Source organism: Saccopteryx leptura, chromosome 9 (genome assembly GCF_036850995.1).
Source record: "Saccopteryx leptura isolate mSacLep1 chromosome 9, mSacLep1_pri_phased_curated, whole genome shotgun sequence".
NCBI lineage: Eukaryota > Metazoa > Chordata > Mammalia > Chiroptera > Emballonuridae > Saccopteryx > Saccopteryx leptura.
The window spans coordinates 39,293,628-39,319,855 of record NC_089511.1 but is presented as its reverse complement, the minus strand read 5'-3'; the positions used below and the strand labels follow the sequence as shown (position 1 = coordinate 39,319,855).

Here is a 26,228-nt window from a genome sequence, read left to right as displayed (position 1 = left end):
TGCCCTACTCTTTCTGTTGCTCACAGGGTGACCTGGGCCAGCTGCCTTCCTCCCCCTCCATGTCCCCAAGTCTCCACCCACACCTGGGAAGACGGAGTTGAATTCTGAGTCCCTCCTCCTACAGGAAGGTGGGCTCCAGCCTCTGATGGAAGTGTCTCTTTCTGGAGGCTCTATGACTGACAAGGCCAGAACGACTCCTTCACAAACACTGTGCACACAGAAAAGACAATATGTGAAAACAGAGGGAGTCGTGCCCACTGTACCTTTCCTGTCTGTGGCCCCAGCAGGAGAACTAGCACCCACAGGAACACGTGGGCGACTCTGTAAAGATGCCCAAATGCAGGCCAACCTCTGTGTGCTCATTGTGTGTATGGCTGTCATGGCTGGGGTAAGCCATGACGTTTGGATTCTGGATGCTTTTCCCTTGGGCCCCGCTGCCCTGGGCAGGCAGGGCACAGGCTCAGTCCATCCTCGGAAGCAGCTCATGGACCCATCAGATGGCTGGACAGACAAATGCATGGGTAGACAAATGAATGTTTAATGAGTTCATCTCTAGACAGCCTCTTCATCCCCCATCGCTCCCTCACACATACACACCCGAGGGCTGGCCAGGTGGAGAACCAGAAACTAGATACACCCAGGACACAAGGGGACAGGAGCCTGGGTCAGCATCTGGAGCCAGGTCGCCTAGGTTCAGGGGTGTTGGCATCCTACTGCCAGCTGTGTGTCCTCTCAGGGCCTCAGTTTCTTCATCTGTGTGGGGGGTGGAGGGTGCATGAGGAGAAGGCAGGCTCTCACTTGGCCCCTCAGCACCAACTGCTAAGGCCCAGGGGAGATAGTGGCCCATAACCTGGGACTCAGGCATTCTAGGTGGGCTGGCAGAGGACACAGACCCTTGTGAGCATGCCACAAAGCAGCAGAGTCGGCCACTGCCCCCTTCTCTGCAGGGCTGATAAAGGGGCGCCGGCCTCCTTGGCCTCACCCTGGTCTCTTGCCATCTTATCTGCCCTGGGGAAGACAAGGACCCAGTTAGAACGTTTTAGCCAGGCCTCCTGGCATATTTACACGTTATCTCTGCCATTAGGCCGGCAGTTATCTGATAATCAGGCCCATTAAGGCCACAGCCTGCCCAATTGGGGCTCCAGGAAGTGGGGCCGCCACAGCAGCGCTTGTTTGGGGACCAGGCCAGGCCACGTGAGGCCTCCATGGGCCCAGGCAGCCTGCGTGGCACCTGAGGCATAAGGTAGCCTGGCCTTCCTGAGCAGAAGTTGTGTGGCCTAGAGAAGTACTCCCATCTGAGGACATGGGGTCACCACCATCCCCTTGTCCAATTAGGACACTGAAGCCAGGGAGGGGTGTAACATGCAGGGTGTGATTCTCCCAGGGAAGCTCTGACAAATTTGTACAACCTTGATTCCTTAAAACATCAGAAATCTATTCTCTCACAGTTCTGCCATCCTAAATCCAGCTGTCGGCGGGACTATGCTCCTGGAGGCTCCAGGAGAGGGTCCCTCCTGCTTCTCGCAGCTCCTCAGGGCCCCGGGTGCAGCTTCCTCCTGGCTGTATCACTCCTTGTCTGCCCCCGTCTTCACATGGTCTTTTTCCTCGAGTCTCTCCTCTGCATGTCTCTTATAAGAATATTTGTTATTGGATTCAGGGCCCACTGGGTGATCCATGTTGATCTCATCTTGAGATCCTAACTTGATATCATCTGCAAAGACCCTTTTTCCAAATAAAAGCAAAGTCACAGGTTCTGGGTGGACACATCTCTTGGGAGCAACCATTCAGCCCACTACACAAGGTCATGTGGATTGTGCGGCAAGCCTGGGCTAAACCCCGGGGTCTAATGGTAGACCCTGTCCAACCCCAAGGTCCCCCCCATCCATCGCAGGGGCTCACGCTGAGGCCCATCTATCTGTAAATGTAACTGAATCCTGGCTTTGCAGTGGATACACTACTCTAGCCCTGCCATGGAGTCATAGCCAAGGCCACACAAGTTGTTAGAACCCAAAGGGTGCCCATGGCGCAGGGAGCCTTAGCACCCCGGGCGCCTTACACCCTCAGCTAGGAGACAGGCCATGAGAGAGGCCATGGCTGGCCACGGACCTCAGCAAGTGTCAGGGTCCAGAACTTCCAGAGAGTAAACAGAGGTCCTGAGGGTGGTGTGGGAGCAGCAGGATTCTGGGGTCCCCTCCGATCTTCAGGGAGTAAATGGAGCTGACCTCAGCACCACCCGGGTGCGGATTCTGGCTTTGCTAAGGGCCTGTGGGGAGTGCTTGGCACTGTGCCTCAGTTGCCCCAGCAGGTACTTTGCTAAGCATGTTAAGTGAATTCACTCGCTCAATCCTTGTACCACCCACGGAGGTGGGGGAAGTTTTGGGGTCCCCATCTTATAGATGAGAAACCAAGGCTCAGCATTTCCACAGGTGCCCTCCCAGGCTGCTGTGTGGATTCAGGGACTCGGCCAATGGGAAGGGGCCAGGAGGACTCAGCCCATGTGGAGGGGCTGTGGGTGGGTCTCATCAACATCAGCATCCTCTGCTCCGTACTCATCCCAGCGTAGGCATCAGGACTGACCTGGCTCCATGCGTGCATCCTAGGCACAAGCAACTTTGCCAGTGCCACCCTTGGCTGCATGAGGGTCAGATGTCCATGACATGGCAGCTGTGGTCCCCAGGCCATGTGTGTTCATGACTCGGTGACTATGGTCCCTAAGCCACAAATGTCCCTGACAGAACAGCCATGTCGCCCAAGCTATGCATCTGCCTGCTCAAATCCAGCAGCAGGCACCTCTCACTGTCCTATCTCACAGCCTATTGTCTCCAGGAAAGGTCTTGCCTCACAGGCTCCCTGGGCCCCAAAGCCAGGCACAAGCCATGATCCCTGTAACTCAGGCCCAGGCCCACAGAGCGGTACTCCTGCCTCTGCCCTGCAGCCCCTGACTGCTCCTGGTGAAGAGGGACAGGGTGGGGGGCTGGGGCTGCAGAGGTAGGCTGGACCTGGGCAGGCAGCTGGGCTGGGCGATCACCATGGTGGGCGCTCCTCATACCTCTGATGTCTCTCCCTGCAGACGAGCTGGAGCAGGTCCTACAGGATGGGCAGCGGTGTGTGCGGGCTCGGCGCAGCCTTGCTGAGGGCCTGTCCTGGGGCCCGTTCCACGGGAGCATCCAGACCAGCGCCTCATCCCCCGGGCATGCAGAACCGGTAAGGAACCCATACCATGGCTACGCTGTGCACCAGCCACAGGGCAGCAGCGAGGGCATCATCCCACCCAGGGCACAGGCCCCTTTGGCCCCCCCATGCCAAGCTCAGGTTAGACTCTAGCCCAGGAGCTCCCACCACTCCATGTGAAACACATCAGAAGATGCGGGTATTGGGACCAGGAGGTCAAGGAGGGTTAACTGCCTGGGAGCCCAAGGAGCACTTCCTAGAGGGGGTAATGCTTGGGTGACACAGGGAGGGCTTCCTGGAGGAGGTTTTTTTAAAGCAGGCCCTTACGGATAAGTAGAAGTTGGTGAGGCAGAGAAGGAAAAGGGCTTTTGAGGGGAGGAAGCAACAAGGAGCCAAGTGGTAGGACTAGACCTTGTGTGTGCCTGGGGAGGAAGTCAGGGATGTCCCCTCCCAGGTATGGGCAGGGGCCCTGCTGGTGGTAAGTCAGTGGTTTTCTCAGCACCCGGGCACAGATTCAGCAGAAGGCAAAAGATTTGTTCAGTTTTTGTCCTTAAAGGTCCTTCTGAGGACCAGGAGAGGGCACCTTTGGTGGCTGAGTGTCATCAGTGGCTCTTCAGCACTTGCTAGTCTCCCTCTTTACCTAGAAGCCCCACCCTCCCCCTAGATGAGAACACCACCAGGTTGTCGTTTGTCTCACTGTTACTTCTGAGCTACCTTGTGTTATGGTGTCAGTCTGGCATCCTCAAGCAGGGTGTACAAAGGCTTCTGTTAAAATACAGTTCAGTTAAGAAAGAGCATCACTTATGAGAAATGAGTGAGTAAGCATGGGGAAGCAAATGGGCAGCATATGGTATGATGGTAACCGGGAGGAGCCTGTGAATGATGAGTGTTCAGGAAACACCTCCTAGTCCTGATGGCTCTTGCCTGGGAGGCGGGTGGCACCCCAGGTTGGTCCCCTCAAGCCCAGGCTCAGGTGCTCCAAAAGTGCAAGTGCAGCAATGGCCTGGACCCTTTTTGAGTCCTGATGTGGCATTCAGCTATAGTTTGATCCAGGATACACACTAGCTAGCAGGTGCCCTGCGGTGCTAGGTCTCCTGGTCTTGAAATCTCATGTGTGGGCTTCCAGTCAGCCTCCGTGTAGTCATCGGGCAGTGGTAGGGTTGTGTGGGAGGGCATGCCCCCACCCCCATCAGCACGTGGAGGGTAAATGCTGCCTTGACAGCAGTAACCAGCTCCAACCTGGTAGTTAGAACCCCTATTGCTCAGCTGTGGAAACCAGGGCCCCAGGAACTCAGCCTGTAGTGGTGTCCAAGGCCTGATAAGATGGCAGGCAGAATCCCCAGCTGCAGACCCTGGGACCAGCACTTACAGCACCCACCCACTCCTGTGGGCAATAAAACCTGGGCTGTGGGTCACGTTGTGTCAGAAGCTCTGGGATTGGGCCTGGGCCTCAGGAGATTGGAGAAGTCGCCCAGGGTCCAAATGTGCAATCCAGCTGAGGCCCCCATGGGCTGCCCACACTGGCTGTCACAGCTGAGCAGTCAGGCTGAGAGAGGCAGGCCTTTGCCCAAGCCACTCAGCAAGTCGGCGGGAGGCTGACCCATGACTGAGGGCACGCACCTTTGTGGCTGAGCCGCACCCATGGCTCCGGTTCCGGATCCGATGTCCACTACCTTCTGGCTATCTTGCTGTGTGCTCCCAGACAGCCCTGACCTCTCTGAGCTTCTGTTTCCTCGCCTTTTGGAACCTCAAAGGGGCAGAGGAAAACCCTGAAGGGTCCTTGAGGTCCAAGCCTGCAATCCCTCCAGCTTCTCCGTGGAGGAGCTGCAGCTTGTCTGTGAAGTGGAGAAGCCAGCAGCACGCCTGCCTCCCAGGGCAGCTGGGCAGGTTAAAGCAGTGGTCCCCAACCCCCAGGCCACGGACCGGTACCGGTCCGTGGGCCATTTAGTACCGGTCCACAGAGAAAGAAGAAATAACTTACATTATTTCCGTTTTATTTATATTTAAGTCTGAACAATGTTTTACTTTTTTTAAATGACCAGATTCCCTCTGTTACATCCATCTAAGACTCACTCTTGGCACTTGTCTCAGCCACGTGATACATTTATCCGTCCCACCCTAAAGGCCAGTCCATGAAAATATTTTCTGACATTAAACCGGTCCGTGGTGCAAAAAAGGTTGGGGACCACTGGGTTAAAGGGTGCCTACCAAGGTGCCTACCACCGGGCAGGGCTCGGTGGGCACTAGAGCCAGCAGCCCTGCAGCAAGAACGACCCTCTTGTCCTGTGGTCCCAAGCAGGAGGGAAACAGTGGAAGCTCCAGGACGGAGTTTGGCTCACGGAAGGAGCCTGATGTTGGCTCTACTGTGGGAGGGAGGCCATGGTCTTCAGAGCAGTCTCTAGAAGCAGTGAGCTTCCTGTCACTGGAGGCATTCGGGTAGCAGCTGACTCTTCAGAAAGAAGGCTGTTGGGGGGCAGTTATAGTGAGAAGGAGGAATGGGTAGGCTAGGAGCTCTGTGGCCCTGGCCTCTGAACTCTCAAAGTATCAAGAAAACCTGTGAGCAGTGAAAGGAAAAAGGCAGGTGGCTGAGGACTGGGGGTCTCAGCATATTCTGAGTAGGGTCTGCACTTCTCTCCTCTGCTCCCTCCTGGGGATAATCGGCCCTTTCCATGATGGACAGGTGTGTGTTCCAGACTCTCTTCCCACACCATGCTGTGTGCCCATGCTTATACACAACAATTCATTTCCTCCTCCTTCCCACTCTGTGGAGCAGGGACTGCTGCCCCTGTTCTACAGATGAGAAAACTGAGGTTATGTGGTGTACCAAACCCATCCAGATCAAACAGCAGAGGGAGAACTGGAACCCATGTCTGCCCAACCCCAGAGACCCCTGCAGGCTCCATAAGGACACAGCTGAGGGTTGGAGACAGGGTCCTCCCTCCCCACCTGCAGCCTCCTCTCTGGGTGCTTTGTCCTCCCTGGGCGTGGGGCACAGGTCAGCCTGGGGAGATCTGGCACGAGGCTGGATATGCTCTCCAGGCAGAGAGATAATGGCCGAGGGGAGCGAGGGAGCGAGCACCAGAGAAGCCAACAATCTTTGAGGCTCTTGCGGAGGAGCCCAGGGAGGAAGGAGCCTCGCCTGTTCTTCGCTGTAGCTTTATCTCCTGCAGAATTAAATCCTTGATTAACCCTTATCTCCCCAGCAGGCGCTATCTCTGCCTTGGCGCCAAATGTCCAGACGCACCGTACAAGATGATTGATTTCTTAAAGATATGCGTGCCTTTCTGATACTTCATTTATTGTCTAAATATTTTTGCTAACATTTCAGTGGGCCCTTTATCGAGCTCAGCTGATGGGTCCCGGTTCTCTCCCCCAGCACCTCCTGCCCCAGATCGTCCTATCAGCAGCCAGGCAGTATTCACTCTTTCAAGAGGGTGGGGGGCAGAGGGAAGGGGAGGGTGCCAGTGGGGCGTGGCGACCCTTTCCTGCTGTTGGGGAGGTGGGTAGAGCTTTTTGCAGGCTGGAGAGAGGACAGCTTGGCTGGCTGGACACTGGGGGTGGGAACTTCAGGAAGTACACAGAGGGCACAGAGCCTGGCAGGGGGTTGAGAGTTGGTTCTAACACCAACCTGCTGTGTTAACTCAGACAGGTCCCTCCCTGATCCAGTAGCAGCTTCCACCATTGGAAACGGGGGCTTGGAGGCCCAGCCAGCTCTAAAATTTGCAGTCAGATACAAAAGAAATGTTTAGGAAGGATGGTAGATGGGTGGACAGATGAGTGAATGGATTGATGGGTGAATGAGTAGATAGTGGATGGGTAGATAAATGCAGGGTAGGTGGATGGATGAGGGGACGAATGGGTAAATGAGCGAATGAATGAATGAAAAAACTCACCCCCAGCTTGGCCCACACTGGCTTGGCCTATCCGTCTGTCCATTCCTACCCCCAGGGCTCACCTACTTTAGCCATAAGGCCATCATGACATTAGTGAGACCTGGGAGGAACCCATGGCTGCCGAGCAGGGCAGGAGGTCCAGTGGGGAAAGACTCTGCCTGATGGGTCGAGATGGGACCCCCTGACCTACAGTGAGGCCCCTGTGAGTCTTTGCCTACAGATCATGGGCCTCCTTGGTCCTTCACCTGAAGATGGTGATGGGGCTGGGGCCCTTGGCTCTAAGCAGCTCTTCATGTGGGAAGCGCTGAAGGCTGACATCAGAGGTCACTGCCATGGCAGAGTCAAACCTCACAGCAGGGCAAGCCTTGACTAGGAGCCTCTGGCAAGGGGGCTGAGGCAGGATGCCCGTGTACACTCTGAGTGATGCCCTCTTTGGTTCTCATTTACATTTGTTTGTAATAGGGAAGAACACACACACACACACACACACCACCCCCACCAGCCCATTACTGCGCTGTTTTCTCTATGACTTCCGGGACACCCAGCCCAGGTGAGGGGTGCTGCGAGTTCTTTACCCAGGTGGGGAGGCACTGCAAGCCGCCCTGCACCCCGCTGTGCTCACCTGCTGAAATGTTTCTGAGCATTCCACCTCAGGGCAGCCTCTTCCGACAGTGCCAAGTGCAGCTGGCTGCAGCTGCCCAGCCTCCACGTTCCTACCTGGAAAGTAAGAGTCAGTGACACATGACATGTTGTGGACACACCCTGGCAGCAGGCCGTTGCTACCCACTTAGGTCTGGGCACAGCAAGGCAGCACTGGAGCTGGCCTGCCAGCCATTCCTGCCCATATCCCTGCCCAACCCTGCCTCCTTACTTACCAGCCCCGTGGGCCTGTCCGTGCCCCTGCTACTCCCAGGAGACAGGAGACTCTCCCACCCATCGCAGCCCATTGTCCTCTGTCCAGTGGACCCAGAAACCCCACGGGACCTCACAGGAAATGCCTGAGGCCGTGCTCCCCTCCCCTTCCCACATTACTGGCCCCAAACTGGGGGTGCCAACAGGTCACTAGGACCATGGTGGTCATTCTCCTTCAGGCCGTGGGATAGAGCTTTATCCTGACACTGTTGACTCACCTTGGCCATGAGTCAGTTTTTCCAACTAATCCTATTGAACCTATTGGGGAAACTGAGGCTCAGAGATTGCCCCAGAGTGTAAGAATTTCCTGTGGCTGCTGCAACCAAGTGCCACAACCTGGTGTCTTAAACAGAATTATATTCTCTCCCAGGTCTGAGGCCAGGTGTTGGCAGGGCTGGTTCCTGCATCTCTGAGGGAGAATGCATTCCAGGCCTCTCTCCAGCTTCTGGTGCCTACTGGTAACCCCAGAGTTCCTTGGCTTAGATATGTATCGGTCCCATCTCTGCCTCCTCTTTCCTCCTTGTCATTGGACTTAGGACCCACCTGGATAATCCAGAATGATTTTGTCTGGGCTTTCATTAATTTAATCACATCTGCAGAAAGACTCCTTTCCCAAACAAGGTCACATTCAGGCTCTGAGAGGATGTATCTTTGGGGGGCACATTCTGCCTGGTCCACGGAGCTAGAGATCGGCAGTTAGCGCCTGGCCAGGTTGACCCTTGGCTCTGCATGGGGCACCCCCTGAGGGGATGCTCAGACTGGAACACCAGGGTAGGAAAGAGGGCAGTGTGGGGTGTCCTGGGGACAAGCCCCAGATAGGAGACCTGCTGCTGGGCTTCCTGGGTCTCTGGCACCCTTCTCCATGCCTCAGTTTCCCTGCCTGCAGTTGTGGGAGTTGGGAAAGTGCCATGGGGTATGTGAGGTGCTGTCAGCATAAAGGGGCTCTTGCTACAGAGTTAACTCAGACTGGCCTCCTGGGGACCTAGGAAGAGGACTCAGCTTGTATCTGTCAGGCACTCAGGAACCCTCTTACCACACCACAAAGACCCATGCTGAGGGCTGGAAGAAGCCTCTCCTCCTCAGCCCTACCTACCCCTCCCCTGGGGCCAGGGCACAAATCCCTAATGGCTGGCTCCCTCCCTGAGCCCTAGGGTCACCCTGAAGAAAAGAGCTGGGACCACACGGCCCTCCCCGTGCCATCTCTTTCCCCCCCTGCTCTTTCCTCCTCTGATTGTCCCCTCCCCTATCATTGTCATTTCCCAATGTCTTCTTCCCACTGATGCCCACACTGCGCCCTTCCTCACACCCCCCAAGCCTTGCCCCAGTGCCCTGGCTACAGCTACCCATACCAGCCCCTGCCACCGCCAGACCTCAGCTCTACTCAGCCTTATACCTGCTTTTGCAGCACTTTCCTTTCCAGCCTCCATGGCTTGTTCTTTCCTGGCCTCTCCACTCGAGCATCCATGCCGGGATATCAGGAACTGCTTGTTCTGTTCACGGTCCCCTGCACCTGGCACAGAGCACACCCACCGGGACTGTTTGCTGAATGAATGAATGAATGAATGCATGCAAAGGCTGCAGTGAGTTGTGGAGATCATGCATACCTGAATCTAGTTCTGTGTGCACAAAGCCACCTCCCATAGCCGTTGGCACCATTCACCTCTGTGGGCCTCAGTCTCCTCTCCTGTGAGACCGGGTTCTGGGGAAGACAAGAGAGGCCTGAGGACAGAAGGCCACTGCCTCTGGCAAGGTGAAGGGGAGGGTGTGGGCGGGGCTTCTCAGGATGGGCTGAAGGACAGAGGTGGGGCAGCCCAGTCAGAGCCCACCCCAGCCTGCTCCCACCAGGCCCTCCCACAAACATGCCTGTGGTAACCTGGGGGAGGCCTAGTGGTCCCCCTGACCTTCTGCAGGGCTTGTGTGCTCCCTGTGCTGGGCCACCCTCCCCCAAAACAGGGCCCCCACCTCTCCTTCCATGCGGCTTCATGAGAAGCACCGCGAGGTTTGGGAACAGCCTCAGATAAAGTTGTCACAGCGGATGCGGTGGAGATAGGGTTTCTGATGGTTATCGGTGGGCACAGAATCCAGACACTGACCTCTTTGTTGGGGAAACAAGGAGCGTTCTCAGATGCACCCAGAGAATTTAAAGTGGCCACCCGTTATCCTGGGGCTGGGTGGGGCAGGCCTGGAGCCAGGAGGGAGGGACAGGGGCGACCCCGAGGGGCTGCAGGCAGGGCAGGTGGGGCTTCTCCCTGATTCCTGACAGGGCCTGTCCAGAGCAAGCTGTACCCAGACTGGGCACCGAGCCTGGGGGCGGCCATGGAGGGAAAGCAGCTGGCGGCACACATGATTCTGCTAGTTTTGGCAAAGGGCCGGGGCGGGGGCAGTTATGAATAGTCCTTCCCAAACTTGTACCCCGCTGCCCATTGGCAGGGCAGGCCAGGCAGGGGACTGCCTAGGCCCAGCACCTTTACCACCAGAGAAAAGGGCTTCTGTTCCCCGGCTGCTCCAAACTGGGGATAAAATAGTAGGGAAAAAAGAAAGAAAATAATTAATGAGGCAGCCCCATGTTGTGTCAGGCCCTCCACAGGAGAAGCAGAGACTAAAATCTGCCCCCCACTGGTCATGCTCAGCCCTAGGGCTCGGCATGCTCCTGGCAGTAGGGAGGTGGCCTTCAGGCTGCAGCCTGTAGACATGGGGGTCCAGCTGCCTGGTACAGGGGAAGAGGCAGGCACCAGGCTGGCTGGGGGGCAGGGGCAGGCTGGGCAAGGCCGTGCTACACTCCCCAGGAGCCAGGGGGTGTCCAGCCTTATACCCCAAGGGGCCAAATGCAGGCATGTGCTGCCATTCAGACAGGTGCACCCCACGCTTTTCCAGCCTTCCCCATTTAAGTGGGGGGGCCAGTCCAACCCAGTGTTAGGGGTGTGAAAGTCAGTCATAAAGTCCTGGATCTCCTGACCCATTTCCTCCTGGGAACCAGGTGTGAGGTACAGGATAGAAGCCCCCTTTAGGTTTCTATACTCCTTCCCTCCTCACTTGCCCTCACCAGATAGGAGCTGTCACCTAGCTCATCCAGGACAGCCAACAAGTACAGGTGCCCAATACCCATCAGGACACAGAGATGGGCTGTTCCCGGCAGACGGCATAGAGCTGGCCAGGGACATGGCACCACTGCCTTCTGTCAGCTTAGAACGTACATGGAAAATTAGGGGTTCTGCAGCGTCAGCAAAGCTGAGCGCGGGGGGGGTTTTATCATGCTGTGAACACGCGCTCCTGAGAGTGATAAGCATTAAACCGACTGGGAGGCTGTCAGTCTCAGTTTGAGGGTTTAGAAATATTGGGACGAATAATTAGATTTCATATCGTTACCGCAGCACCCATCAGAGGATCAGGCAGATTAATTTTTTCACCCTCCTCTACTCATTAATATTCATTAGAGACTCAAGGAGGCCCAGCCCCTGCCTTGCTGGTAGCTGCTAGCCCTGTAGGTTCGCCAACCACTGTGCCAGCTTCCTTCCTCAACCCATTCCACTTACACCCAGGCCTGACTCGCCTCCCACCCCCCCTACACCCCACTTCCAGCTGTGGCCTTAGCAGACCTCCCAACCAGTAGGGACCCCCAGGTGGCATCCAGCTCCTGCCCCCTGCTCTGCAGTGTCAGAATCACCAGGTGTCTCTTAAAAGCAGGGAACCACCTGCCACCAACCTGCCCCAAAGCAAGCTCCTTGGTGGAGATGCTTACCCCAAGTTGACATTTAGCAATTGCTGTCCCAATGCCCCAGTGGACACCAGCCTGCTGGACCTAAAGACCCAGCCCCTGCCTGGTGTGTCCTGCTGGCCAAATGGAATGTAAAAACAAGGATGTTGGTGGTAGGGGCTTGTTTGTCACGTGCTAGTCACACACCAGACTGGTGCTATTCCAAAGGAGGTCTTCACACAGATTGCTTCTTCTCAATGCCCTACGGGAAACTAAGCCACAGAGCCGAGGATAAGACATCCCCTGCAAGTAGGCACAGAACAAGGATGGGTCCAGAGCAAGCATGCAGGCTCAGGCCACGGCTCCAATTAGGAGGGACATCACCCGTTTGCAGAGAGATGCCAAGGCCTAGGGAGGGCTGTGTGGTACTGGGACGGGTGAGGCCCTTTCTCACCCACTGGCCAGCTCTCCCAGTCCATGACTGAGCCACACAGCTGTTCCGCTGACCATGGTGCCGACTCGGCTGGGAGTTGTTACCAGGAGTGCCCAGTACACTGGCCTCATCTCACTGGGTCCCCCAGTCTGCCACAGGATAGGGACAAGATGCAGAGGTGGTGAAGGGGGATGCTGAGAAGCAGTGCCTTGCCCAAGGTCACAGTGGGGGAGGTCAAACCTGGACTGGACCCCAATGCCCAGCTCTGGAGCCTCGTGGTCCCCACAGCCAAAGCCCAGGAAAGTGCCATGGGCTCGGACCTGGCAGGGAGGTGGCCAGAACCCGTCAAAGGATACCCCACACACCATCCCCTGCCCTGGCTGTCCCACCATGGCAGCACCTTGTCCATAGGGTGCACAAAACCAATGCCATCTAGGTAGTAGCTTTTCCAGGTGACAGCAAGTGACATTGGTTCTTCAGGTAATGGTCCTGATGCACAAAGTTTCTAAGTAAAAAGCATTTATTTGCATAAAATAAGAAATACCCAAATGTTGATGTGCGCCATACTTTTCCATACAGGACTCAACTGCTGAGTTTGGGGACCTCCAGGCAGAGGAGCCCAGAACCAGGGTCCAGTTCTAGGGCTGAGGCCCAAAGGGTAGCAGCGGTCATCTCAACTTCCTCTGGCAACAAGGGCCACGGTCCTGCCCTGCCCGCCAGCCAGCCATGGGTCTGCACCACAACCCTGTGTGTAACCATGAGCTGGGCCAGAATGGGGCTGTGGCAGCCCATCCCCAGCTAGCCATATCCAGGCACCAGGATGCACTGGGACAGGGGACCTGTTTCCTCTGCTCTGCAGGGCTCCAGAAATCAGGTCACCCCCCTCCGAGGCCCAGCAGGCAGCAACCCTGAGGGTCTAACCCAGAGCACTCTTTCCTTCTGGATGCTGCAAAGGCCAGCTCGCAGACCCAGCTGGGAGACAAAACATTGCTGGGCAGGGCACCAGTGCAAACTGTCCACCCCCTCCCTCCCTCTCCATCCCTCTTTCCCTACCTGTGAGATGGGAGAAAGACACTGCCTGCTCTCCAGGCTGATCCGAGGCTGGGTGGGCAAGGGGCTGGTCTCTCGGAGCCACAGAACGGGGCCAGGTACTGAGCCAGTCTCAATATGAGGACATTGTGCTGCCTGGGGACTTCAGTGAGCTGCTGGGCTCACGTTCTGTGAGCCACGTTCTGGCCGCCCCAAGGTGGTCTAAACATAAGTAGGCCTGCCCTGCCATGGGGAGGGTGCCCACTCTCTGGGAGGACACGGAAGCCCCTCTCCTCAGGACCTGCCGTCTCCTCAAGACCTATCTTTGCCTTGCCCCACAGAGGCCCTGGAGCCCAAGTGGGAGGACTCTGTGCCTGGTGCAGCCCATGTGCCCGATGGAGTTGATGAACTCAGCACCCAGCAACCTGCTAAGATATGGGGCAGGGCAGTTAAGGAGAAAACACAGGTCTGGGTACAAATGCCCTCTTACACTGGCTGGCTTGACCTTGGATATGTTGTTTAATCTCTCTGGACCTCAGTTTCCAAGCATCTGACCCCTGAAAGGTATCACCAGCAGAGTATTTGGGCCTGTTCCAGACATCCCACCAGGTGGTCTCTTGAGCTTCTCACCACATGCGCTGTGGGAAACCCCCAACTGGGCTCTTCCCATGCTGTGTCCTTATTAACCTCTCCTTTCTACCCCCTCACCCCCCACCAGAGCCCGGCCCTGACCCTGCTGCTGGAGGATGAGGCCTGCTGGTTGAGGACACTGCCCCAGACCCTGATGAAGGCCGAGGCAAATGTGGAGATCCACAGGAAGGGTTGGTATCTGGCACTTCCCTCTCCGCCTTCCGGAAGGTGGAGGTCCTTTGGCTCTCCCTGGGCTGGCTCTTAAAGGGAAACTGGCCTGCTCTGGGCCAGACCAAGGGACTGGCCACCACATCCCTAGCACCCTGATTAATGCCCATCTGGAGCTGGACAAATGTCTACCCTGGAAGTGGGAGCAGGGTCTTAGGAAGCCAGGACCACTCTCAGGGCCTCTAGGATACTGCAAGGGCAGTGGAGGCACCCAGATGAGACTAGGGGCCCAGCAATGGGTGTCAGCAGGACATTCTGGCCCACTCCTACCTCCCTGCACCTTCTGGAAGGAGGGTGAGGGTATGGAGGAGGGAGAGCAAAATGGGGTCCTTTCCCCCCTCACCTTCTCAATTCAAAGTTTAGGCCACTCAGATGCAGGGGCTTCTGTCATCACAGCCCTGTCTGCCCTGGGTGATCTTATTCTTAAGAAAAGTACTGCAGGGGCCTGACCTGTGGTGGCGCAGTGGATAAAGCGTCGACCTGGAAATGCTGAGGTCGCTGGTTCAAAACCCTGGGATTGCCTGGTCAAGGCACATATGGGAGTTGATGCTTCCAGCTCCTCCCCCCTTCTCTCTCTCTGTCTCTCCCTCTCCTCTGTAAAAAAAAAAAAAAAAAAATCCTTTAAGAAAAGTACTGCAGGGCCTTTCCAGTGTGTGAGGTCCAGGGTGTCAATGCGGTATGGACCTCCCCACCCATTATAGATAGGAAGCTCAGGTCCTATGAGAGGATGTGGAGACAGACAAGAGACAACTTCTATAAACAAGAGCCATTTGCCAAATGGCCTCCCAGGAAGGGTATGTACCTACTGACCATAGGAAACCCACCTCGTTCCCCTGCAAGGGAGTGGTCTGCTTTGCTAAAATGTCCTGGGGGGGGGGGGTCACCCTCACCACCATGTCCTGAGCACACAGCACATTCAGCTGAACATCCCAATGGAGCAAAGCTCCATCCTGAGGGTGGCTCTGGTTTCCGGACAGCCAAAGGCCTTTGGAGACAGGCAGCAGCCCTGTGACCAGCTCCTCAGCCTGGCCCCTACCCACCTGGGAGCTGTCAGGGCCTGCCAGGGATGCAGAATGTGTGCTGGCTCAGCATCTGCAGACCTGGGCTTTCCATGCTGCCCTGCTGTCAACCCCATGCCCAGTGCTTCACCCTCTGCACCTCAATTTCCCCATTCACAGTGGGGAAAGAACCCTGGCCCCACATCCCCACCAAGGGATACTCTAGGGACCAGAAAGCAGCTGGAGGACTGGGTACTGGCAGCAACTAGTCAACCATGAGATTACACACCCAGCCAGGTCAAGGGCCAGTTAGCGCTGTCTGGCCACCCTTCCTCCTGGCCTGGTCAGCAGAGCTCCAGCCACCCGTATTTGCCCAGACAGGACAGGAGTCCTTGCAGCTAGAGAAGTGGCCTTGTACTGGACACCAGGGGTAAATGGCTGAGCAGCCCACCAGGGTCCTGTTGGCTAAGGCTGCCCCCTGCAGGCCACCTCGGGAACAGTGCTCCAGCAGTGTTGAATGGCACTCAAGCCAGCTCTCTCCTGGAAAACAGGGCAGCATTACTGGCCACCCTTGGGTCCTTCCTACTCCATGGGCTCATGGTAAGGAAGCCCAAGGCTTGGACAGGCCTGGGGGACCATCCAGTTTCCCCACGGAGGCAGAACAACTTGTAGAAACCAACCACCCACAACTGTGAACCAGGCATGGCCACTCCCTAAGTGTAGCCTTGGCTCCATCATCCACCCCGAGCTTCAAAACTCTGGTCTCTAAGATGAGGCGCTCAGGATATGAGAAGAGTTTTGGCAGAGCTGCTGTGATGGGCCTGGGGCTGCTGGCCCTCTCATCACATGTGTCCTTACCCCTGCAGATGGAGCCCTCTGGTGCAGGCTCACCAAGCCTGTGCCAACAGGTGGACTGCTGAGTGTGTTCCTTGTAGCCGAGCCCCACAGCCCCCCTGTGAAGAAGGAGCCACCAGAGCCCGAGTGTCTGGCCCCCTCACACACTGATATCCAGCTCCTGCCCCAGCAAGCCGGTATGGCATCCATCCTCGCCACAGCAGTCATCAACAGTGAGTACCACCCTCATACCAGGTGCATGACAGGGCTAGCACAGTTCCCAGGCGCCGGGCTGCAGGGGCTGCTCAGCAGCTCAAGATCTACAGAGATCCATGACCCCTGGGATCTGAGCAGAGCAGGAGATATGCTGCAGTAGACATGCACGAGGAGCTTGAAAGTAGGGTACCAGGAGGGAAATTGGGGTTCCAGGCTGCAGGCAGCATGAGAGCAACATGGTTGGCTCACAGGGAGTAATGGGGCAGCCCCGACAGGGAGGCAGGGCAGCAGCATATGCCTAGCTCTGGCATAGGCAGCAGGGTCCCTAGGGCCCAGGCCTTGCACATAGGCGTAGGGCCTATGCCTCCCCCTTGGGAGCAGAGCAGGTTTCTGTTTCTCAGCCTCTGCTGATGTGGCTTGCCCTTGGCCCTGCCCACTAACACTGGTACTGCCCCCACACACACACACACACATTCTCAGCACACACTAAGCCTCAGAGTTGCTGAGAATTAAATTGGATTCATTCATTCCACAAATACTTGTTTAGTATCACACTGAACATCACCTTGGAAGTCCCAGAGTCACCGAGGTGGGTGCTAGCCCACCTTCAGAGGCAACGATATAACAGAGGTGGCCTTATTTGGAGGTAGTGGCAGCAGCCACAGGCAAGGGTATATCCTATGAGGGAAAGCTGTAGCGAGGTCAGACAGTGGTGGGGCTACTTTAACTGGGGTGCCTTGGAAAGCTGCTCAGACCAGAGAACAGTCAGGTTCGGGTCTGCACACTAGGAAAGAGCACCTGAGTGGTCATCTACCGAGGCCCAGGAGATGGGCACTGTGGCTAGAGCCTGGCAGTGCAGCAAGTGTGCAAAGGGCAAATCTCTTAGGGTGGCTCCAGGCAAGAACGGGCTTTCACTTCAGAGCAATGAGGCCTCACTAGAGGCTTTAAGTAGCAAAGGGTGTGATCCAATTTAGTTTTTAAATCGCCCTGGCTGCTAGATGGCAACGGTAGGGTTGCAAAATTTAAGTGACCTTTTTGAGCAACTCAAAGGTAATGATGGCTTGATGCAAGTGGATGCAGCTAAGACAAGAGCCAGATGGGACATTGGAGCCCACAGGGACCAGGAAGCTGTGGTTGGGCCAGCTAAGGAGGCAGCAGCAAGCAAGAGGCCGTGAGCTTTGGTGTGGCTGTGTAGGTGGATGTCAGTCAGGTCTGTTGCTGGCAGGGGAGTCACTGAGGAGAGCCCTTCTGAACATCCTGACTCCAGACAGCTGGAGAACGTGTGCTGGGGCTCAGGGCACAGGCAGAGTTCCATAAGCTCCCTGGGGAGCTCTGGGGCAGGATGAGACCCCAGGAAAAGACGGGACCTGTGGACACTAGAGTTGGGGGAAGGGAGGTCTGCTGTGTCCCAGTTTAATTCTTGAGACTCCACCATTCTAAGCCTCAATTTTCTCACCTGTGAAATGGGGATAACAGTAATATCAGCCTAGAGGTATTTGTACAGTTTACCTGGCTACACCCACCCAGGACATGACCTGTGGTCAGCCCTGGGTCACTGTGGCCAGGGCTTAAATGGGCCTCCGAGGCTCTGGCCCCAGCCAGCAGCCAGCAGCCAAGTCCCCAGCACTGACCTTGCAAACATAAAAACAAACCCACGGATATCCTCAGGTTCCCATCTCAGCTCAAGGCCTCAGCTGAGAGAGAACAGAGCCACCTTGAACCCCTAAATGAAAAGGAACTTGAAAAACAGAAAAAACATAGTAGGAAGGGAACAGCGCCCAAAAAAACTGCAGGTATGGGGCATGAGGGTGGCCACCTCACCCAGACAGACAGGTACTTAAATTCCTTGAGAGGTGGGAAGAGCGGGAAACCTGGCTGACTCCTGGGTGGAGAAGGAGCACCTGAGCAATTACTACAGACCCAGAACAAACACTGGAAAAGCCAGGCTGGAAACCTGCAGAAGCAGAAACCAGATGATAACCCAGGGGCCCTCGTTCCACCCCTAAGTCAAGAGGCAGCTGGCCACAGAGCAGGGGCAGAAACAAACAGAACATTCCTTTAAATTCTGCCATAAAGACACACTGAGAACCAGAGAAGTGGTGAAGCATCCATCAGAGAAATCCTCACCTGCTGGCAAAAGCAGCCCTGCGATTCCAACTCCTATAAACTGAAAAATTAGAGGCATCTTATTTGGGGTAAATTTGGTGGATTCAGCAATGTGACCATTCAGTCAGTAACTGATGTGGAACCATCGACTTGCACAGGGGATGATGGGGGAACAGGAAGGGCTTCTCTTCCTTGCAGCTATTGGCCTCACCTCCTGCCCACTCCCATCCCAGAAGCCACTAGAACCACATTCAGTTCTCATCCTTGTACCTGAATGCTTGGGGACTCGTGCACCTGGCCACTCACACACCTGTTGATGCACATGCACCTGTGTTTCATCCTCCACAAGCACCAGGGTCTACACCATCCCTCACAGCCCCTTTGCCAGCACATGTGCACCTGCACACACTTGCCCACCTTCTTCACCTATACATGGTCATCTCTGTCAAATAACTGACACAAACATGTCCTAGACCCATTTCACTCCTGTGGTTGTCCACTAGCCTGTTCATGCTCCTCCCATGAACACCTCATGAGGCCAAAGCATCCTGTTAATCCATAGAGAGGGCACCCCAGGTTGTAAAAGGACAGATGAGAAAGAACAGCAGTGATGGGAAGTGAAAAGCCAGGTCACAAACCTCACCGCTCAAAGCAGGAGGATGCTGGAGGAAGCCAAGGCTGAGCCCTCACTTTGCAGAGTTCACTTCCCTCACCCTGGGTTGCAGGAGGCCCCCATTTCCAGAACCCCACCTCTTACCCCCACAGAAGATGTCTTCCCCTGCAAGGACTGCGGCATTTGGTACCGCAGCGAGCGGAACCTGCAAGCTCACCTCCTGTACTACTGCGCCAGCCGCCAGAGTGCCAGCTCTCCTGCCACAGCTGCTGTTGACGAGAAGCCCAAGGAGCCGTACCCCAACGAGCGTGTCTGCCCCTTCCCCCAGTGCCGTAAAAGCTGCCCCAGTGCCAGCTCCCTGGAGATCCACATGCGCAGCCACAGTGGTGAGGCTCCATGCCCCCCCAGGACCCCCGCCTGCTTGATAGCGTGTGCGTGCCCACTGCGCCCAGGCAACAGACGCGCCTGTGGGGTCCTCCCACCATACCACACAGCCTTCCACAGCTCCCAGGGCACGAAGCCCATCTGTGGCTGTCTAGATGGTCAGCTCGGGGCTGGGCCCGGGCCGGGGTCCTGGGAGGCTTGAAGAGCCCTCCACACATGGCCCAAGTCACGGCTCCTCACTGGGCCCTGTGTTCCAGGCGAGCGCCCCTTCGTGTGTCTCATCTGCCTGTCGGCCTTCACCACCAAGGCCAACTGCGAGCGGCACCTCAAGGTGCACACAGACACACTGAGCGGTAAGTAGGATGAGAAGGGGGCAGAGGGCAGGCCAGGGGGTGTCTGTGGAACCCATCAGCTGCAGGGCCCTGACACCACAGCCCATCTGCAGGTGTCTGCCACAGCTGTGGCTTTATCTCCACCACAAGGGACATCCTCTACAGCCACCTGGTGACCAACCACATGGTCTGCCAGCCGGGCTCCAAGGCTGAGATCTACTCGCCAGGGGCTGGGCACCCCTCCACCAAGCTCCCTCCAGGTGAGTCCCAGGGGACCCCTCTGAGGGCTGGGGTGGGTGCTGATCCATGAAATAGCCATGTGGTCAATTCAGCCTTGGCCCTCCACTACCTCAGCCCAGCCCTCCTCTCCCTTCCCGCCCTGCCCCCTCCTCAGGTCTGGCCCAGGCAGGTCCTGCTCCAGCCCTGAAGTATGGCCCTTGGGATCTCCCTGCAGACAGTCTGGGCAGCTTCCAGCAGCACACGGCCCTGCACGGCCCTCTGGCCTCCTCTGACCTGGGCCTGGGCTCCACCCCATCATCAAGACTGGACAGAAAAGCCCTGGCCGAGGCCACCAATGGAGAGGCCAGAACGGCCCCCCAAAACGGGGGCAGCAGCGAGCCCCCAGTGCCGCCCAAGAACATCAAGGTGGAGGCGACGGAGGAGCCCGATTTGGAGCCAGGGTCCACAGCCCCTTCGTCGCGGACGCCCTCACCGCCTAGCCCCGCACTCGCCAGGGTCAAGACAGAGCTGCCCAGCCCCACGCCAGGCTCCAGCCCGGGCCCAGGCGCGCTCTTCCTGCCACAGTTCCCCGCCGCGCCCCCAGCCTCAGAGATCCTGGCCAAGATGTCCGAGCTGGTGCACAGCCGGCTGCAGGTGGGGGTGGGCGCGGGGGCGCCGACTAACCTACTCGCGGGGGCCCCTAAGGGCGCTACATGCTTTGAGTGCGACATCACCTTCAACAACGTCAGCAACTTCTACGTGCACAAGCGCCTCTACTGCTCCGGCCGTCGCGCGCCGGACGACGCGCCCCCAACCCGCAGGCCCAAGGCGCCTCTCACCCCTGCACGCGCGCCCCCTGCCCCAACGCCCGCAGAACCCGACGCTCCGAGCTCGTCTCCAGGCCTCGGGGCGCGCGAGGACCAGGCGGCGGGCGCAACCACGCCCGAGGCGGAGACGGGCGGCCGGGGCAGTGAGGGCAGCCCGAGCCCGGGCAGCGGGGCGGACGAGGACGACGACCCCCGCCGGACGCTGTGTGAGGCCTGCAACATTCGCTTCAGCCGCCACGAGACCTACACAGTGCACAAGCGCTACTACTGCGCCTCGCGCCACGACCCCCCGCCGCGCCGGCCGGCGCCTGCCGCTAACCCAGGGACCCCTGGCATCCCCGCGCCTGCACCTCCACCCGTGCGCACGCGCAGGCGCCGCAAGCTCTACGAGCTGCAGGCGGCCAGTCCCGCCCCAACGGCGCCAGTCCCCGCCCCGTCCGCGCAGGGTCACGCTCCCGAGCCTTCTGCTTCGCCGTCGCCGCGGCCCGGAAGCGGAAGCGGGTCGGACCCGTCAGAAGGCCCCATCGATCTGAGCAAAAAGCCGAGGCGCCAGGCCTCTGCCACTCTGCCTGGCCCCACGACCGTGCTACCGGCCCTGGCCGACTACCACGAATGCACGGCCTGTCGCGTGAGCTTCCACAGCCTCGAGGCGTACCTAGCGCACAAGAAGTTCTCCTGCCCTGCCGCACCGCGTCGCCCGCGCGCCCCCGAGGATCCCGCCGTCGTTTGCCCCTACTGCCCCCCGAACGGCCTGGTTCGTGGGGACCTCGTCGAGCACTTGCGCCAGGCGCACGGCCTGCTGCTGGGCAAACCCCTGGCTGGCCCCGGCCCCAGCGCAGAGGCCCGGACGCCCTCGCCCACCGCCCCTCGCGATGGTCTTAACGGCCAGGAGCCATCCACCGGCCCCCCTGACAGCAGTCCCCGGCCTGGCCCGCCCCCTGCCCCACCAACACCTCCTTCCCACTTGGACAAGGGCGTCCAGACCCCGAGCAAGGGGACGCAGGCCCCCCTGCCCAACGGCAATCACAGGTACTGCCGCCTGTGCAACATCAAGTTCAGCAGCCTGTCCACCTTCATCGCCCACAAGAAGTATTACTGTTCCTCGCACGCCGCCGAGCACGTGAAGTGACCAGCAGCCACACTACAGAGGGAGACCGCTTCACACGCCCCGCTGCTCTCCAGGAGCCAGGCCTGCCTGCCTTTGCTTATGGAGATGGAATCACCCCCAGCCCCTCGGCTGCTGGTGGCTCTGGCTCCTGGGAAACACACCACGCACAGGCCTCAGCAGAGGGGGCTGCAGGTGGCAGCACCCACCTGGACCCTTGGCACTTAATAAAGAAGTTCAGTTTGATGAATAGAGTGGTGGAGCAGCCTAGTTCTCTCAGCAAAGGGCCCTGCTGGGTGGGGGTGCACACAGGCCTACATCTTGGGCGCTCTGTGCACCAAGCACCTAGAGGCCCACCACCACCCCCTCCACTCCAGTGGAGTCTGGAGTGACCAGACCCCCTGCCACAGTCACACAGTTAGTGGCCATAAGAGCTGAACTGAGCTCCAGGTCAGTCTGACGCCAGCACACACACTGAGAACTGCTGCCCTGCCAGCTGGTCTGTACCCACTTGGGGCATAGGAAGAACAGGCACTTCCCTTCTAGGCCCACTATTGCCACCCCAACTCCACCCCCCAGAATCCAACTAGAAGTCTGGTTTGGCCACCAGATACCAAAAGAGGGGGCTAATCCTACCCATGAGTCTTCCCACCCTGCTTGGTCATGGGACCTGGTTGTCACCCACCCAGTCACAGGCCACCAAGGTTGCAGGGATGGGAACATCTTGGGGAGATGAAGCCCTATTCTTACCAAGCCTGGTGGGAGTGAAGGAGCAGTCAACAGGCACCAAGGAAGAGTTGGACAGGAGAGGGTACCAAGATTCACAGTGACCCCTGGGGCCAGGGGGACCAAATCCTGGTACCTGTGGTGGCTGCAGTGGAGGTGAGGGACAGGAGCACCCCACCCCCAGTCTGCTCTATTGGAGCTGTGGGGGTTGTTGCGGCAGCTGGACTGGACAATGCTAGGCCACACCCAAGCAAAAAGTCTAGCCATGGTCTTAACTTTTGGCAACTGGTTAACTGGGTACCTTCCAGCCTTGTGTCCCTGCTAGAAAAGGAACCATCAGTCTTTTCCAACTTTGTTTGAAGTAGCAAACACTTTCACTCAGCAGCTTGCAGTGGATAAACGTGAACTCTGACCTTTCTCTGCTTTTTGAAAGGTGCTTCCTGCCACCCACCCAGACTCACCAGGCTCAAGGTAAATTTCCCTCCCACTCAGCCTCACAAGCTAACAAGCCTGTATTTGGACAAGAGCAGTCTCCATGGCATCATTCACAGGCAAGAACCAAACACACACACCCCTTCTGCTTGCTCTGAGTTAATCCTGAGTACCAGGGTTACTTGGCCAAGGCCCCCGGATAGTCAGGGTCCCCACACTCTCAGGGGGCCTGGGCTCTAGGAAAGGGTTGGGGGAGTGTCCCATGGGAGCCAAGCTGCCTTTCTTGTAGATGCCTGTCCTCCAAAAGACCAACCTGGCCTCTGCCCTCCTGCGGTGGCATGGGGGAGGTGCACGACCCTCAGCCCTCCTTATTTGCATTGCTCTGAATTAATTTGCATGGAGAGTTCAGGAAGCTGTGCCTCTAAGCCAGATCACCAAATGAAGACAGATACTCTGGCAGCAACACATACTGTTCTTAAGAAATTAAACATAACAAAGTTAATTTTACTGTGTGTATGTTTAAAAATAAATTTTTAAAAAAGATGCTGGGGAACACCAGGAATATGGCTTATGAGCAACAGATGCTCAAAAGGGGGAAACTACACAGACTCGCAGGAGGGGGGAGAGCAGCATCTAGCATCTTCACCCACCTCAAGAGCCACATCCCCACCCCTACACAGTGACTCTGAACAGGAGGGCAGATGTGAATGGAAGACTGTGCCATACAGAAAATAGCCTCAGTTTTCGCACCTGTAAAGATGAGCGAGGATGTGCTCAGTGGTCCTGCAGCCTCTTCTGAGAGCTTAGCTCAGCAGGCAGAGCTGACCCTGACCCCTGCCCGAGGCCTGAACTACTGTCACCAGGGAAGGCCTGGGCCCTGTACAGGGCTGAGTATCTTACAGCACCAGCCCACAGTCCAGAACCCATCCCACCTCCTCCCTCCTCAGACTCCAGGTTGCCCACACCCTACAGACTCCACCAGTGAACCATGCCTCCTCCTCAACTCCCACCCTCTACACCAGAAACGGCCACCCACCCCTATGGCTAGAGTCCCAGCTACAGTCCAAGCCCCCTTCACACCTCTCTTTGGGAAACTTGATTCTCCTGGCTCCCAGTCACCAACCACTCCCCCACCTCCTAGCCTGCTGCTTCTCTAAATGAGTTCATGGCTCACCCAGCCCTCCTCTTGAAGCTCTCACTGCACTCTGCCATGGTGGGCACACGGATTCTCGAGCCCCTAAATCTCTCTCTAGTCCAGCCACACTCTTGTGAACACCATACCAACTGGCCTGGATATCGCCCTAATGTCCGTTAAGGGCCCCAAATGTTCAAGACTGCACACCTCCCACCCGTGTCTTCTTTCTGCAGAAGTTGCCGTCCACCCTGACAGAGTACCACCCTCGCCCACTACATTTCACTGTCACAGCAAACCGCCTCACCCACTACTATCTGCATCTTCACCTGAGTTCTCCCCCAACTGGCATTTTCAAACCTATCAGTGAGCCAGTCTGCTTGTCCCTACCTCTCAAGGTCTACTGCCGCCTCTCTTGTGCCCCCAGCCACACCTGAGCCAGTGGACTGGCCACCACTGCTCTTCTCCCAGCCTCAGTCAGGCCTGCTCAGGTCTTCAGGGGTTCCTGTCACACAGAGGTGGCCCCTGGGCCCCGGTTACCGTACCACGCCCTGTAGTCTTGTTCACCCTGCTCCTGTCAGTATTTATCACAGTCTCTTCCCACAGGGCCTAACTCTAGAAATCACTGCAGGTGGACATTCCTGGCACCAGGGGTCAGCAGCAACTCATTTATGTGGGCCAGCAGGCACGGTGCTGGGAGCCCGCCTGCCCTATTATGCTCCAGGCTGGCCAAGCCTCAAAGCCTTTTGTTTCCCGAGGAGACAGGAAACTTGTGGGAGGGAGCAAGGAGGGATGGAAGGTGGCTCATCACTGCGAGGAACAGTCCTCTCAGAGTTTGGAAATGAGTCTGTCCCCACTGAAAGGGAGATGGCCAGCCAGTGCGGCTGGGGCCTGAGAATCTGCATGTAATCAGCTCCCAGCAGATTCTTCTTCAACAACTGAGAGATATCTGCACAACAGGAACACGGACTCTCTTAGCATCTTTCTTATTAGCTTAGCAGGTACAGATACAGCCCTGTTGAGGGCCCTAGGACTGACCCAGGATTTGAGACATCTTCTTTCTTCTAACTTGCTCTCCCTCAGGGAGCCCTTAGGGAAGCGGATTGAGTCTGGCTTTCAGGTTTAGATACACATATTCATTTTCCAAATCAGACAAAGACGTTCTCTGAAAACATCAGGGAGTTCAGATTGTAACTCAATCTCCAGGGCTGTTCCTCAAGGCAGCCAGCAAATGGGTTTCCACCCATGGATGGTGGAAAGTATGGCTGGCTTCTTCTCATGGCCCCCACTTCCTGCCCCGAGCCTGGGTCTCTGGGAGGCCCATTCCTCTGCCTGACCAGCCAGTCTGCCTGGGCCCTGCTGGGTCTTGCACATGCCTCTGTAGTCACCTCTAGGTTATCTGTCTGTCTCAAAGTCACCTGGTTAGCAACCTCAATTCCCCTCTGCCATGTAAGGAAACATTCACACATTCTGGGGTTTAGGACATGGACAACTTTGGGGCCATTATTCTGCCAATCACATCATCCCTTGAAGCTTTTTATATCCTTGCTACCTGTGTTTGAATCCACAGTTTGTCTGTACCTTCTTGCACTTGCATTTCCCCCTCAGCGTTAGGGAAAGTGGTCTAAGCTCACCTTCCAGACCTTTGAGATGTAAATAAACAGGGTGTAACCAGAGCTCCACCCAACCCTCATTCAACTCAACTCCCGGTAAGATCAAAAGTAGCAGCCCTGCAGAGGCTGAGCAGATGGAGGGGGGCTGATGAGCAGAGATATTCTGTGCTTGAACCTAGAGCCTGGCTGGAGGCTTAGAGCTGTAGCCACACCAAAGCAGTGAGGCCGTGGGGCCTCAGCAACCAGCTAGACACCCCAGCTGCCCAGCAGAGGACAGCATGGAAAGGGAAAGGGCACAGAAGCACACACCTCTATGTGCTTTCATATCAGCAGTTCTCTGAGCATGCTTCAAGGAACCCTAGGGAACCCCAAGACCCTTCAGACGGTCTGCAGTTTCCTACTTTGATCCATATTTGCATGAATGGCTCAAAAGCCAAGGTAGATATGACAAGTAGACCTTAGCACAAATAAGGCAGCTGCACCAGATTGTGGCAGTGGCCCCTCTCTGCCCATGCCTCCATTAAAAGTGTCCTTGATGAAGCTGTAAAAAGTATTCATTGTATTAAATCTTCACCGTTGAGCACAATCTTCTGAATACCTTGTGAGGGACTGGAAAGTGGGTGCTGGCTGCCTCGAGGAACAGCCCTGGAGATTGAGTTACAATCTGAACTCCCTGATGTTTTCAGGGAACGTCTTTGATT

General features: G+C 56.8%; 1 protein-coding gene across 3 annotated transcripts in view; it reads left to right on the top strand.

Annotated features, from left to right (window-relative positions):
- The window catches only part of ZFPM1 (zinc finger protein, FOG family member 1), a 79,123-nt gene extending 55,874 nt beyond the window's left edge, over positions 1-23,249 (top strand). The window contains exons 4-10 of one of the 3 annotated variants that reach the window (XM_066349249.1): positions 3,071-3,204; positions 13,851-13,953; positions 15,855-16,055; positions 18,913-19,143; positions 19,399-19,494; positions 19,587-19,733; positions 19,868-23,249. In XM_066349249.1, the coding sequence (XP_066205346.1) occupies positions 3,071-3,204; positions 13,851-13,953; positions 15,855-16,055; positions 18,913-19,143; positions 19,399-19,494; positions 19,587-19,733; positions 19,868-21,648 (2,693 nt within the window). In that variant the 3' untranslated portion in view covers positions 21,649-23,249. Of the gene's footprint in view, positions 1-3,070; positions 3,205-13,850; positions 13,954-15,854; positions 16,056-18,909; positions 19,144-19,398; positions 19,495-19,586; positions 19,734-19,867 lie in introns of all 3 variants that reach the window. The other 2 variants (XM_066349250.1, XM_066349248.1) reach the window with 2 other exon arrangements.
- The last annotated feature ends 2,979 nt before the right edge of the window (positions 23,250-26,228 follow it).